The 16,295-nt window shown below is 40.9% G+C and overlaps 1 protein-coding gene across 1 annotated transcript in view; it reads right to left on the bottom strand.

Moving 5' to 3' along the window:
- Window positions 1-2,953: 2,953 nt before the first annotated feature.
- LOC140732391 (nuclease EXOG, mitochondrial-like) overlaps window positions 2,954-16,295 on the bottom strand; it is a 75,216-nt gene continuing 61,874 nt past the window's right edge. The window contains exon 6 of the mRNA XM_073054974.1: window positions 2,954-5,600. Within this exon, the coding sequence (XP_072911075.1) occupies window positions 5,139-5,600 (462 nt within the window). The 3' untranslated portion in view covers window positions 2,954-5,138. The remainder of the gene's footprint in view (window positions 5,601-16,295) is intronic.

Raw genomic sequence — 16,295 nt, 5'->3', positions numbered from 1 at the left:
CACGAGACTGCTTATCCAGTTAAGAGCCCGTGGTATTACAGGAAAGTTACTAACATGGTTAGAGCACTGGCTGATTGGTAAGAGGCAGCAAGTGGGAATAAAAGGATCCTTTTCTGGTTGGCTGCCAGTGACAAGTGGTGTTCCGCAGGGGTCAGTGTTGGGACCACTTCTTTTTATGCTGTATATCAATGAATTAGATGATGGAATAGATGGCTTTGTTGCCAAGTTTGCAGATGATACAAAGATTGGTGGAGGGGCAGGTAGTGTTGAGGAAACAGGTAGGATGCAGAAGGAGTTAAACAGATTAGGAGAATGGGCAAGAAAGTGGCAAATGAAATATAATGTTGGAAAATGTATGATCATGCACTTTGGTAGTAGAAATAAATTTGTGGACTATTTTCTAACTGGGGAGAAAATCCAAAAATCTGAGATGCAAAAGGATTTGGGAGTCCGTGTACACCCTAAAGCTTAAATTGCAGGTCGAGTCAGTGGTGAGGAAGACAAATACCATGTTAGCATTCATTTCAAGAGGTCTAGAATACAAGAGCATGGATGTGATGCTGAGGCTTTATAAGGCACTGGTGAGGCCTCACCTTGAGTATTGTGAACAGTTTTGGACTCATCTTAGAAAAGATGTGCTGGCATTGAAGAGGGTCCAGAGGAGGTTCACATGGATGATTCCAGAAATGAAAGGAACGTTTGATGGCTCTAGGTCTGTACTCGCTGGAATTCAGAAGGATGGGGTGGGGGAGGGGTTTCTCATTGAAACCTTTTGAATGTCGAAAGGCCTAGATGGAGTATATGTGGAGAGGATGTATCCCATGGTGGGAAAGTCAAGGACAAGAAGGCACAGCTTCAGGATAGAGGGGCACCCTTTCAAAATAGATGTGGAGAAATTTCTTTAGCCAGAGGGTGGTGAATTTGTGGAATTTGTTGCCACATGCAGCTATGGAGGCCAGGTTGCTGGTATATTTAAGGCAGGGATTGATAGGTTCTTGATTGGACATGGCATCTAAAGGTTACGGGGAGAAGGTCAGGAACTGGGGTTGAGGAGGAGGGAAAATAAGGATCAGCCATGATTGAATAGTGGAGCAGACTCAATGGGCCAGATGGCCTAATCCTGCTCCTATGTCTTATGGTCTTAAACTGTGGCCAAAAAAGTCACCAGCACCTCGGGAGCAGAGGCTAACAAAATTCAGCATGTCCGCTTTGATCCTTACCAATCTTTATTATTGCATCATTAAAAGCTTCTTATCCAGATGAGTCAGAGCTTGGTAAGGCAACTGCTCTTAACAGAATTGCAGTTGTGGACATAACTCAGTCCATCACAGAATCCAACCACCTCTCCAAGGACTCTGTCTGCACTCCTTGATATCTTTGTGAGAGGCAGCCAACATAATCAAAAATGCATTCCATTCCCCCCCACCACACCCCAGCATCCTCTCTTCCCTTCCTATAAGACAGAAGATATAAAAGCCTGAATGTGCCTACACCAGACTCAGACAGAATTTCTATCCTGCTGTGTGTTGAGCCCACCTCTTGTACATTACAGACAAACTCTTGATGTATTCCCAAGATGGGATGATGAGTGACTTGAGACATCTGGAGATTCACCAACAGGAGTGGGCAAAGAATACAGTGAGTATGAGCTCTTGAAACTGGAAAACTCAACCTTCATCCCATTGGGTTGGTAGTGTACCCAAGTGGAATATGAGTGATTGTTCTCCTAATGTGTGTTTAGCCTCGCCGTGCCAATGGAGAAGGCCAAGGACAGATCAATGGGAGAGTTGGAAGGGGAGATGAAATGACATCCAACCAGAAGCTCAAGATGGCTGTTGCAGACAGACCGCAGGTGCTGTGCAAAATGGTCATCCAGAACACTCATCTCCATATCCACTCCTCCATCAATTCTATCTGCCCATTATCCCTCCTTATCTGGTCCCAGACCTTCCAGCCTTAACTCCCACCTCCTGCCTGGCTCCATCTGGCATCATACCTCACCTGGTTCCACCTATCACCTACCAGCTATTTTCATCCACCCTCTCACCTCATTATATTGGCTTTCTCAATGCTGATGCAGGGTTATCCTTTTGCCTCTAATGTCGTGCAGGAATCTGTTTACTGCTCCAAACTACAACATTTCCAGTGCTACATCCGCAGATTCATCCACTGTTTTAACACTTTTTGATGACTGATAATCAGAAGGCTGGCTTGAAACTCCTTTCAGAATGTTACATAACAATACTACAAGTTTTTTTTGAAAAGGTTGTAAATGTGTACATGTAATTAGTCACTAGCTGTAAAAATATAATTCAAATAATTAAGTAAAATACTTACCTATGGATGCATTTGAAGAAAAAGTTTTAACACCATCTTTCTCTGTACATAACCAAATTAATGCAGAATTGGACATAAGCTAGAGCTTCCTGGTACAAACCAGATACAATACTGCACACATTATACTATATACAACATATTTAGCACCATTTGGCAAGCCCTAAAATATATATACAGTGCCTATAAAAAGCATTCACCCCTCCTCCCGGAAGTTTTCATGTTTTACAACATTGAATCACAGTGGATTTAATTTGGGGGTTTTTTGCACTGATCAACAGAAAAAGACTTTCTTGTATCAATGAAAACAGAGCCCTACATAGTGATCTAAATTAATTACAAATATACAATGAAAAATAATTGATTGTTTAAGCATTCACCCCCTTTAATATGACACAACAAATCATCACTGGTGCAGCCAATTAGTCTTATAAGTCATGTAATTAGTTAAATGGAGATCTGTATTTGGAGACCTGTGTGCAGAAAAGGTGTTTCAATTGATTGTAGTAAAAATACACCCTGTACCTGGAAGGTCCAACTGCTGATGAGTCGGTATCCTGGCAAAAACTACACCATGAAGACACAACACTCTAAGCAACTCCACGAAAAAGTTATTGAATAGCACAAGTCCAGGAGATGGATACAAGAAAATTTCCAAGAGTTTTTATGCCAATTTTAAATGTAGAGTTGGAAACGGTGATTACAGCTTTGAAGTGAAGACGAATGAGATGAGGATGTGTGATGTCGGCACTCTTTAATGTTGCCATTGATTGGGTGATGCAGCGAACAACTGAAGATCAGACAAGAGGCATACAATGGACCCTCTTCTCGGCATTGGAAGAGCTCGACTTTGCTGATGACCTGGTTCTGGTCTCCCACACTCACCAGCACATACAAGAAAAAACATCGTGCCTCAGTGATTTTGCTCAGCAGATTGGCCTAAAGAGTAGAAAACGGTGATGACTTTGAACATCTCAAACTCAACAATCCTTTTTCAATCTCTTTATTATTATTAATATCAACATAAGATTAATACATAGATAGTGGGATTACAAAGTTACACTGAACATGAAAGGATATACAAGCAATAATTACAATATAGTTAAATCTTCCCAAATCATGAATGATACAAATATCATATAAACAGAACAAAACTAGATATATATTTAAAAAAACAGACAAGAGAAAAAGAAAAAAAAATTAACCCTAAGAAAAACTAATCTAACAACCTAACACTAATAAAGAAAAAAAAGGAGAAAAAAATATTAAATAATGGGCTGTTTATAGTATCTATTAAAAAAGTACAAAATCATCGGTGTTGCCAACTCCGATCCTCTCAACATATGTATAATCAAAACCGAAAAAAACGAATAGGATTGGAACAGGGTCAAATTACATCATATGAAAATATTGAATAAATGGTCTCCATGTCTTTTCAAAATTAATAGAAGGGTCAAATACAACACTTCTAATTTTCTCCAAATTAATACAGTTTAAAGTTGTGCACAGGGCTCATATGTCCAAGGATAAATTGGCTCATTTTTATTCCCATATAAATCCTATATGTGACAGATGTCATTCTGAGATAGCGTCTTTAACTCATATGTTTTGGTCATGTCCACTTTTGAAAAAATATTGGAAAGACATTTTCGATATTATTTCCACGGTATTGAACATTGATTTACAACCTCATCCTATTACTGCAATTTTTGGTTTACCAATGATGGACTCAATCCATTTATCATCTTCTGCTTGTCGAATGATTGCATTTCTTACATTAATGGCTAGAAGATCTATTTTGTTGAATTGGAAAGAAATTAATCCCCCTACCATATTTCACTGGCTTACTCCTCAACAATCCGAGTAAATGGAGACCTTTCTACGACAGAGGAGTTCACCTACCTGGGCAGCACTGTCAAGACACGACGGAGGGGCAGGTAACGACATCAGGAACTGTCAAAGCAAGGCCAGAAATGCCTTCAGAATGCTCAGCAACATATTGAGGTCCCAACAGTACAACATCAAGACCAAGCTAAAAATGTATCAGAGCTGTGTTCTTTCTACCCTCCTCTATGGATCAGAATGCTGGAGAATGACAGGAAGCGACTCACTAAGTTGTCAGTCTTCCACACAAAGAACCTGAGAAGAATCTTAAGAATATTCTGGCCAAACATCATCTCAAATGATGAACTACTTGCTCAATGCCATCAAGAGAGCATTGAAACCATCCTCATGAGAGGGTGATGGAGCTAATCAAGGATATGCTTAGGAGGGAACCTGATAACATCACACATATAGCCCTCCATTGGACACCAGAGGGAAAAAGGAAGACCCAAGAGTACCTGGCGTCAAACTGTAGAGGGAGAGCTGAAGACCCTGAACTACACCTGGGGTACCATTTAGAAGCTAGCCCAGAACAAACAGGACCTTCGTCACTGTCCTACATGCCAGTAGGCATAAAGTAAGATAAGTGTCAAAAAAGCCGAATTAAATCTATTGTGACACAATGTTATAAAACAATGAAACATGAAAACTTCCTGGGGGGGGGGGGTAGTGAATACTTGTTATAGGCACTGTATGTTTGTTTTGAGAAATATGGAACTCACTGCTGGGGATGTAGTGGATTCAAATATAATTACTACACTCAAGGTATTTAGATGGCAGATATGGGTGCAAATGGGATCAATATGGGTGTACAAAATGATTCAGCCCGGATGTTTTGGGCCAAAGGGTCTGTTTCTGTGCGGTATGACATAAACCGCCATTGTTTCAGTACAGAGCTCTACTTGAGACTTTGACTTGTCTTATCCACCCTTGGCTGCTTGGTTTTTGCTTGGTTCTTTCAGTTCCAGCTCCTGCTTTTTCTGCTGGTACAGATCCACCAGGTACTTGTCTGGCTCGATCCCACTTCCCCGGAGTTCACCCATGACTGTCTCCAATCTGTGCAAAGTCGTGGCGCTTCTAGCTTTTCGTGCAGTAATGTACAGAGTGAACTCCCTGGCGTCGAGCAGCTGGCAAGTGTCTGCTTCACAGAGGTCACAGCACTGGCTGATCTTGTCCAGGACTGGGAAAAACGTGAGCCCGGCCATCTTCTCCAGCGTCTGTAGATTCACTTGGTACTCAGCCAACTGATGCTCAAAGCTGATTGGTTCATTGGGTACGACAAAGGCTCCCAGTGACAATGGTGCAGATGATGCACTGTCCTTTTGTGCGAGGATGACTTTGTACAGGTGTGTTGGTACAGCAACCTCATTTGACCCTATTACCTGAATTGAGAGAGAGAGAGGGACAATAAGACCAAGCAAGCAACCAAAATGAGACATCGCACATACTCAAGCAGAGACTGAGATTTTCAGACACTAAGCAGATTGTGACCCCAATCAGCCGCAGATAGTTTAGGCCTGCAGACAGACGGCAAATTCCGAATTTAATTTGTAAACAAATTGGAGCAGCTGGTTGGACTTCTAATTGTCAGTGAGCTAAAGAAATTCGGCATGGCCCCATTGACCCTTACTACTTTTTAATCGATGCACTATAGAAAGCATTCTGTCTGAATGCATAACTGCTTTTTGCAAATGACCACGAAAAACTGCAGTGTTGTGGAAACGTCTCAGGAACCAGCCTCCCCTCTATGGACTCCATCTACACTTCTCACTACCTCAGTAAAGTACCATCATAATCAAAGATGCCACCCACCCCAGACATTTTCTCTTCTCCCTCTCCCATCAGGTAAAAGATACAACAGACTGAAAGCACTAGGCTTCAGGACAACTTCTATCCCACTGTTTATCAGACTCTTGAATGGACCTCTTGTAAGATAAGATGGACGCTTGGCCTCACTATCTACCTCATTATGATCTTGCACTTTTTCAGTGCCTTAGATGCCTGTTCTGCATTGTTATTGTTTTACCTTATTCTAGCTTAATGCAGTATGTAATGATTTGATCTGCAAGCTCTTCACTTTATTGTAGTACATGTGACAGTAATAAACCAATACCAATTACAACAGTCCAGGCTGCAATTGAGGCAAGAGTATACAAGAGAGAGTTAATTATTTCCTTGTCATCTGCTGGGTAAATTTCATTGCTTTTTGCTGAGGATTTATATATTATTTTGCACCATTGTTTATCCTGTATTGCTGAAGGTTTGCCACACTTTGGAATGAAAAGGCCACTTTGGAAATAACAAGCTTCACTCTGTGCCTTGTGCTTGAATCTTTCGTTTGAGTCTTTAAATTTTGCTTGATACCAGTGGTTTGCTTGTGATGGAAATAAAATCAAATATTTTCCGTCTCTATATAACACAACTACAGTATATAAATCTGTAATATTTTTTAACAAAATACTTCCTTTAATCACAAAGATCTGTTGCTTCTGGTTCACTTACTTCTGCCTTTGCATCCTTCATACCGAAGATTTGAAGATTTATTATCAAAGTATGTATACAGTATTCAACCCTGAGATTTCTCTTCCCACAGACAGCCACAAAACAAAAAAAACATGGAATCCATTCAACATAAAAACCCCAACATGCAAAAAAAGCAAAAGCACAAAATATAAAACATCAAACCACAAAGTAATTGAAACAGCCCACGGATGTTCAGTTTCTAGCTCCCTAAACCAACAGGGTTTGCTAGTATCAGGTATTGCGACTGGAGGTAACTAACTCCTTCATTCTGACTATATCAGACAGTCACCCATCTGTGAGTTTACTTGGTTTTTCACTTTCCATTAGCATAGCCTGGCCTTACAGACAGACCTCATAGCCTCCCCTAATCAATAACTCTAACCACATTATCACTTTAGTCTCAAGTACCACAAATACACTCAGTGGCCACTTTATTAGATACATGCTCATTAAAGCAAATATCTAATCAGCCAATCATATGGCAACAACTCAATGCAAAGAAGTATCTAGACATGGTCAAGAGGTTCAATTGTTGTTCAGACCAAACATCAGAATGGGGAAAAAATGTGATCTAAGTGACTTTGACTGTGGAATGATTGTTGGTGCCAGATGGGGTGCTTTGGGTATCTCATAAATCACTGATCTCTGGGATTTTCATGCAGAACTGTCTCTAGAGTTTACAGAGAATGGTGTGAAAAACAAAAAAAATCCAGTGATGAGCAGTTCTGTGGGTGAAAACACCTTGTTAATGAGAGAGAGGTCAGAGGAGAATAGGCTGATTCAAGCTGACAGGAAGGCGACAGTAACTCAAATAACCATACATAACTGTGTTGTGCAGAAGAGCATCTTCGAATGCAAAACATGTTGAACCTTGAAGCTGATGGTCTACAGCAGCAGAAGACCAAATATACATATGCAGTGACCACTTTATTAGGTACAGGAGGTACCTAATAAAGCACCATTGAGTGTATATGCCTTTTGTTCTACCTACCTGTACCCCACTTCCTCTGCTACTGTGAACTAACTAGTTTGCTTTAGTCCTTGTACTGACAAAGGATCTTGCACCTGAAACTTTAATTGCTTCTCTTTCTACCCTTAGAATGTTTCCGGCACTTTTGCTTTTAATAAGGATTAACCGGTTGGTGTACTTTCCAAACCACATGTGGTATTAATTAAATATAAATGCTGCACGGTTAAAATGTACGTATAGCAGCTAGGACGTTGCTTTACAGGACCAGCTTTCACCAACTGCGATTCAATTCCTGCCACTATCAGTAAGGAGTTTGTACATTCTCTCCGTGACCGCATGGGTTTCCTCCCATATTCCAAGGATGGTTGAGTTAGTAAGGATTGGTGGGTTCATCTAAGTCACAATAATATACAAACACAACTTGCCTAAACTAATAGCACACAAACAATTGATCTACTAGTTATTACTGAGTATACTATTTAAACAATCACAGTCTAGGTTCAAAGTATGTGAACCTCTGGGGTAATGCCTTCTACAAAAGCTATTTGGAGTCAGGTGTTCCAGTCAATGAGGTAAGATTGGAAGTGTGGGTTGTAGAGGTGCCCTGCCCTTTAAAAAAGATACACAAAGTTACATTACTGACAGAACCTGCACTTCTTAAGAAAGATCACTTTATGTGCACCAAGTCTCGATCAAAACTTTCAGAGGACTTAGAAGAATTGTTGAGATGCATGAAGCTGGGAAAGGCTACAAAAGCATTTCTAAAGACCTGAGTGTTCACCAGTCCACAGTAAGAGAAAATGTCTACAAATGGAGGCAATCCAGTACTGTTGCTTCTCTCCCCAGGAGTCAGTATCCTGCAAAGATCACACCACAAGCACAATGTGCAATGCTGAAGGAGGTGAAAAAGAACCCAAGGATAACAGCAAAAGACCTGCAGAAATCTCTGGAACTTGCTAAAGTCTCTGTTCATGTGTCCAGTATAAGAAAAGCTGAACAAGAATGGTGTTCATGGAAGGACACCACAGAGGAAACTACCGCTCTACAAAACAACATTACTGTATGTCTCAAGTTTGTACCTGAATGTTTCACATTCATATGAGACAAAAGTTGAACTTTTTGGCAGAAATGCTCATCGTTATGTTTGGAGGGAAAAGGGCACTGCACACCAACACCAAAACCTCATCCCAATGGTGAAGTGTGGTGGAAGAAGCATCATGGTTTGGGACTGCTTTGCTGCCTCAGGGCCTGGGCAACTTGCAATTGCTGAGGGAGCAATGGATTCAAAATTGTATCAAGACATTTTACAGGAGAATGTCAGGGTAGCTGTCTCACCTGAAGCTTAATAGCAGTTGGGTGATGCAACAAGACAATGATCGAAACACAACAGTAAATCAACAACAGAATGGTTTAAAAAGAAAAAATAATTGTGTTTTGAAATGGCCAAGTTAGAGTCCATATCTTAGACCAATTGAGATGCTGTGGCATGATCTGAAGAGGGCTGTTCATGCAAGGTATCGTAGAAATATTGATGAACTGAAATAGTTTTGTAAGGAGGAATGGCCTAAAATTCCTCCAAGCTGATGTGCAGGACTGATCAATAGTTATCAGAAACGTTTGGTTGAAGTTATTGCTGTACACAGGGGTCACACCAGTTACTGAAAGCAAATGTTCACATACATTTTCCAACAAATATATATTATTGGATCATTTTCCTCAATAAATAAATGAACAAGTATAATGTTTTTGTGTTATTTAATTGGGTTTTTGTTACCTAGATTTAGGACTTGGGTGAAGATCTGATCACATTTTAGGTTATCTTTATGCAGAAATAGAGAAAATTCTAAAGGGTTCACAAACTTTCTAGCACCAATGTAGATAGATAGTTTATTGATCCCAAAGGGAATTACTGTGTCTCAGTAGCGTTACAATTGCACAGAGATACAAATATTAGGAGAAGAAAGAATAAAAAATAAGCTACCTCAGTCTAACAGGAGGGGGTCATCACTTCCCCGCTATAGGTTGACTTATTATAGAGCCTTACAACCAAGAGTAAGAATGACCTCATATAGTGCTCTTTGGAGCAAATGATGTATTTCACTGTATGCTTTAATGTACACGTGACTAATAAAGCTAATCTTTAATTATCATTGAACAAATAGATGCTGCATGGTTAAAGTGTATTGCCAAAACATAGCTTTAATATAGGCCTATGGATATTGCTTTTTTTTTTATTGATTACAATAAAAATGATCAAGGTGTGGGTGTATTGACTATTTCCTGCCATCCTGACAGCATTACAGCCTGATCAATGCACAGGATTGCAAGAGGCTGCAGAGAAATAGACTGAGCCAGCTCCATCACAGTGCCTGAAGAAGGAAGCATCCATCATCAACTATGATCTACGGAAAGTAATCAAGGCGGCGAAAGGACAATACAGGAACAAGATCCAGACACAACTCTCCACCAACAACACATACAGCTTATGGCAAGATCTGCACACCATCACAGACTTCAAAGCTAAGCACAGTGGTGCTGCTAACAATGCTCCCAGATGAGCTAAATCTTTTTTACACTCTGTTCAATATCACCAACACTGAGCCCCCAAGGACAGCCGCTGAAGTGACCTGCGCCTTGGTCATCTCTGAGGCTGAAGTACGCAGCTGTTTCCAGCAAGTGGACAGTCGCAAGGCTGCGGGACCAGACGGCATCCCAGAGCGGATACTCAGCATGTACGCACAACTGTCAGGTGTGCTTACAGACATTTTTAATTTCTCCCTCTCCCAGTGTAAGTGCCCTCCTGCTTCAAAGCATCCACCATTGTTCCTGTATCTAAAAAGACCAAGGCAACATGTCTGAACGACTGGCGTCCTGTCGCACTCACCTCAATAATAAGCAAATGTTTTGAGAGGCTGGTCAAGGATTACATCTGCAGCTTGCTACCACCCACACTGGACCCCTTACAATTCATCTACCAACACAACCGATCGACAGATGATGTAATAGCCACAGCTCTACACACTGTCCTTACACACCTGGAGAAGAGGGATGCTTATGTGAGAATGCTGTTTAGTATTCAATACCATAATTCCCTCCAGGCTTGACAAGAAACTCAGAGACCTTGGTCTTCACCCTGCTTTGTGCAGCTGGATCCTGTACTTCCTGTCAGATCGCCAACAGGAGGTAAGAGTGGGCTCCCTCACCTCTGACCCTCAACACAGGAGCCCCTCAGGGCTATGTACTAAGCCCCTCCTTTACTCTCTGTATACACATCACTGAGGAGCTCACATGGTCTGTACATACTGGCTGTGTGGTGAAAAAGGTACAATAGTGCCTCTTTCACCTCAGACGGCTGAAGAAGTTTGGCATGAGTCCCCAAATCCTAAGGACTTTTTACAAGGACATAATTGAGAGCATCCTGACTGTCTGCATCACTGCCTGGTATGGGAACTGTACTTCCCTCAATCGCAGGACTCTGCAGAGAGTGGTGTGGACAGCCCAGCGCATCTGTAGATGCGAACTTCCCATTATTCAGGGCATTTTCAGAGATAGGTGCGTAAAGAGGATCCAAAAGATCACTGGGGATCCAAATCACCTCAACCACAAAATGTTCCATCTGCTACCATCTGGGAAACGGTATCACAGCATTAAAGTCAAGACCAACAGGCTCTGGACAGCATCTTCCACCAGGCCATCAGACTGATTAATTCACACTCAGACAACTGTATTTCTATGCTATATTGACTGTCCTGTTGTACATACTATTACAAATTACTATAAATTGCATATTTAGACAGAGATGTAACGTAAGGATTATTACTCCTCGTGAAGGATGTAAGAAATAAAGTCAATTCAATATTTAGTTCAATCCATTTGGGACATGCTCTCTTCTCATTACTGCCATTGAGAACTAAGTACAGTAGCCTGAAGACCCACACTCACTGATTCAGGAACAGCTTTTCCTCTCCCCCACCATCAGATTTTTTTAACAGTCCATGAACACTATCTTGCTATTCCTTTCTCCCCCTACATTATTTTTTGGTTTTGTAATTTATAGCAATTTTGTCTTTACACTGTACTACCACTGCAAAACAACAAATTACATATGATCTACTGTAGTCAGTGATAATAAATTTGATTCTGGTTGCTAGGTTAAGGTACAGGGCTGCAGCTGCCACTCCAAGATGATGCATGCACCCTGCATGATTTTTACCTCACTCACACATTAAACATTCATTCTCGGCAGACACTCCATTAACCCGATCGCTCAGTAAACATTAGAATCACCTGGGCAACAGTTTGATAACCCTATCAGAGTTATTCCCTTTGTATGATAGGCCACTTCCTGCTTTCTCTGAAATTTGAAACTATGTTTTCTCATTCTTTTACTCAAAACATTAACTCTTGTTTTCCTTCCACTGATAATGCCACCTCCGGAGCATTTCACAATAAATTTATCATCAAAGTACATATGTGTCATTACTTACTTCATTTTCGTGCAGAAAATCACAGTAAACTCTACAGCTCATGTTCTCAGTCTTATTATTTATTTATTATTATTGTTAATCGTTCTTTTTGTGTTTGCCCAGTTTGCCCTCTTTTGCAGTCAGTCTTTATGTATAGTTTTCATTAAATGAATCTCAGGGCAGTATATAGTAACATTTGTACGTTTACTTTAAACTAGAATCAGTGAAAAGCTACACACAAAGAGAAGAGAGCATTACCTAGAAGCATTGGAAAAAATTCAATTTCAGATTTCCAGCATCTACAGAGTTTTTTTTCTAGTTTTGAAATCTATGTAACTTTTGTTTCATGAAGAGATTGGGGTCCTGTCCAAGTGTTACAGTCCTTAAAACACTACACTATAATCTGTCCTTTTTTAAAAAAAAAACTTACTCTGCAGAAACTTTCCATTTTAATATTAAGTGGACCAGTTACAAAAATCTCACTGCTTTCTGATGCCGCTACACTTGAAATCTGAGTTGATCTGAATGACAGCTAAATAGCATTTGATAATTGGATCACTTGTCCTGTGGTGAGGGGTGGCCAAGGCTGGTAATATCATCTTTACATCAGTCTAAAAGGCATTTCAATGTTGTATGGTCACAGGAGATGGCGACAGGTGGCCTCCAAAAGAGTTGTCCTCTGCTGGTGCAGAAACCAACTGCAACATCAATCATCATCAAGCTGTCAGAGCTGACACAATCTTCCTTCAACACTGTGGACTCAATACGTGGCTCTTTTCAAAACACAGACAGCACAGTACAGGAGGGAAGGATACAGTTACAATACTGGGATCTCATATGTAAAACTCTGATGCAACCAGCTTGTCTTGATGAGACGAAAGGATTCACACAACACAGCATCACTATGGGTTACTGTCCACTAATGCTGCAGCCCATTTACCACCCGATTTACAAATTTGCTCTCCACTCCACGTTGACAAATATATTACTGTGCGAAAATCTAAGGCACCCTAGCTTAAGGTCCTTGCCTAAGACTTTTGCACAATAATTTATATATATAGTAATTTGTAATTTTTTTATGTATTGCATTGCACTGTACTGCTGCCACAGAATAACAAATTTCATGACATATGCCAGTGATATTAAACCTGATTCTGTTTGTACTAGCTCAATGTATCTACGTAATACATACAAATGGTGAGAGGGACTCAGCAGGTCAGGCAGCATCTATGGAAATGAATAAACATTCAATGTTTGAACCGAGACCCTTCTTCAGGACTTCAAAGTACCTGTGCACTGAAATAATCTATATGGACGCACGCAAAGCAAAGTTTTTCCACGGTACCTCAGTACATGTTACAATAATAAATCAATTTTAGTTATTAAATGAATTCCAAGAAGTAGTAGATGTTGTCAGACTGGATGGGTTAGAACCACTAGAAAGACTAGGCACAGTGGATGCCATTTCTCTGAATTAAAGACTGAGGGGTCAGATGGAGATCTTCAAGATTTCGGAAATTACTCATACAGCCAGTGTTTCTATCTGGGAAGGCACCAGGTCGTAAATATAAAATAGCCACCAACATAAGTGTAAGGAATTGGAAAGCTCCTTTACCCAGGGTGGAGTTACAGGATGGATCTCACCAATGCAAAAATTTGAGAACAACATCAGCAGCATTAGAGGGAAGGTTATTGGGGTTGTGGGGAGTGAGGGTTGTGGAGAGGCCTAGAACACAACAGTAGCATAGATGAAAGAGTCTTTCTGCTCTGGAAATGCTGAGGCTTTATAATTCATTGGTCAGACCACATTTAGAGCATTGTGAACAGTTTTGCACCCCATATCTAAGAAAGAATGTACAGGTAGTGGAGAGGGTCCAGTGGGGGTTTATGAGAAGGATCCTGGGAATTAAAGGGTTAATATTCTGAGGAGCATTTGATGGATTTGGAGCTGTACTCACTAGTGTTTAGAAGAATGAAGGAGGATATAATTGAAATGTATCGAATACTGAAAGGCCTACAGAGAGAATGAGGAGAGGATACTAACAAAAAAAGGGGGAGCCTAGGATCAGAGGACACAGCCTTAGAATAGAAGGGTGTCCCCCTAGAACAGATATGAGAAATAACTTCTTTACCCAGAGAATGGTGAATCTGTTGAATTCTTTGCCATGGCTGTGGAGGCTAAGTGATCGGGTATATTTAAAGCGAAGATTGACAGATTCTTGATTAGTAAAGGCGTCAAAGGTTACAGGGAGAAGTTAGGAGGATGGGGTTGAGAGAGATAACAAATGAGCCATGATCAAATGGCGAAGCAGACTGCACAGACAGCATCTAAGGTCAGGATCGAACCAGTGTCCCCAGAACTGCCCTAGTTTTTTGTTAGCTATAAATTGTGTTGGGGAACACTGAAGTCTGAACAACACCACAGAAATACAATTTTCTTTTAATATAGCCCACGCTAACGTCTCAGGAACTGCTCTTTGCTCTTCTGCAGTAATGGCAGCGAATTACTGCACACATTAAACAGTGGAAATAGAATTTCCCTTTTCCAAAGTTGGAATGGGGGTCCACCAGGAATGTGCTGATAGACGCAGGGGATTCCCCCCATATAGAAAACTTGAAAGTCATTCATAAAACAGATGAAACTGGCAATCAAGTAGCCAGACATGCAAATACCATTCGCCTTCACAAGTATAGCAACAGAGCAAGTGTGCTTCAGTCGTGATTTGTGTGCAATACATTTAAGTACTATTTTAGAGCTTGCAAGCTATTTTGAAATGAACATTTGTTGCTGCGAAACATTCAAACCATGTTGAAAAAAATAGTTTAAAACAAATCCAGCATCTGACAAGAGGAGCAATTAAAGCTACAAAACATAGGGCAAAACAACACAAATCTTTTAACACAAGAACTTCTGCATATCCTGGAAATCCAGAGCAACATGCACAAAATGTTGGAGGAATTAAGCAGGTCAGGCAGAATCCACGTAAATGAACGAACAGTCAACATTTTGGGCTGAGACCCTTCCTCAGAACTGGAAAGGAAGGGGGAAGATGCCAGAATAAAAGCTGGAGGAAGGGAAAAGGGATAGCTAGAAGGTGATAGGTGAAGCCAGGTGGGTGGGAAAGATGAAGGAATGAAGGAAGAGAGGGGAAGTAGACCTTTTAAGACACTTCACAGCAGAATGTGACTTTGACCCACTGGGCTGGATTGCGCTCGATCTGAAAGACTTCCTCACTCTCTCAAGATAGCCCCACAGCCAAATGAACCCTCTGCCTCCACCTGACACCTAACCACCTCCAGGGTTTGGTTCTATTGCTGCCTAGTGGCTGGGAGGATAACAAGACCTCTGGATGACCAGTGAAAAAGGAACTGCAAATGTTGGAAATCTGAAATGAAAATACAAACTGCAAAAGAAATGAAAGGGCTAACTCTTGAGATGTATTTGATGGCTTTGGGCTTGTACTTGCTGGAATTTAGAAATATGGTGGTGGGGGGGGGGTGGAGAATCTCATTGAAATCTATCAACTATTGAAAGGCCTAGATAGAGTGAATGCGCAGAGGATGTTTACTATAGTAGGAGAGTCTAGAACAGGGGTCCCCAACCTTTTAATATTTACAATATTCTTGCGGACTGGGGGGAGGAGGCGTTGTTCAAGTAGGGTTGCCAACTTTATCACTCCCAAATAAGGGACAAAAGTAGCAGTCAAATACGGGACACGTGTTTACCCCGAGAAAGACTACCATGAAGCCTTGTGCAGGCACCTGTGTGCGCATGCGTGACATGTGCATATGCCACATGCGCATGTGTGTACGTGCCGATTTTTTCTCTACAAATCAGCTTTGTCTTAATCTTCCTGATTCTGTCAAGTGAAACTACACTGTACATACATTATTTCTACTTTATATAGGCTGTGCATTTATGATATAATTCCTGCTTTTACTATATGTTCGTGTTATTTTAGGTTTTATGTATGATTTGGTAGGTTATTTCAAGTTCAACAGTGCGTGACAGGGAATGAGGAAAGGTGCAGCTGACTCATATCGCCAAATCATATCGTTTCCTCGCGGCCCAGTAGTTGGGGACCACTGGTCTAGGACCAGAGGGCACAACCTCAGAA

This window comes from Hemitrygon akajei, chromosome 8 (assembly GCF_048418815.1).
Source record: "Hemitrygon akajei chromosome 8, sHemAka1.3, whole genome shotgun sequence".
NCBI lineage: Eukaryota > Metazoa > Chordata > Chondrichthyes > Myliobatiformes > Dasyatidae > Hemitrygon > Hemitrygon akajei.
This window is presented reverse-complemented; position numbering and strand designations above follow the sequence as displayed.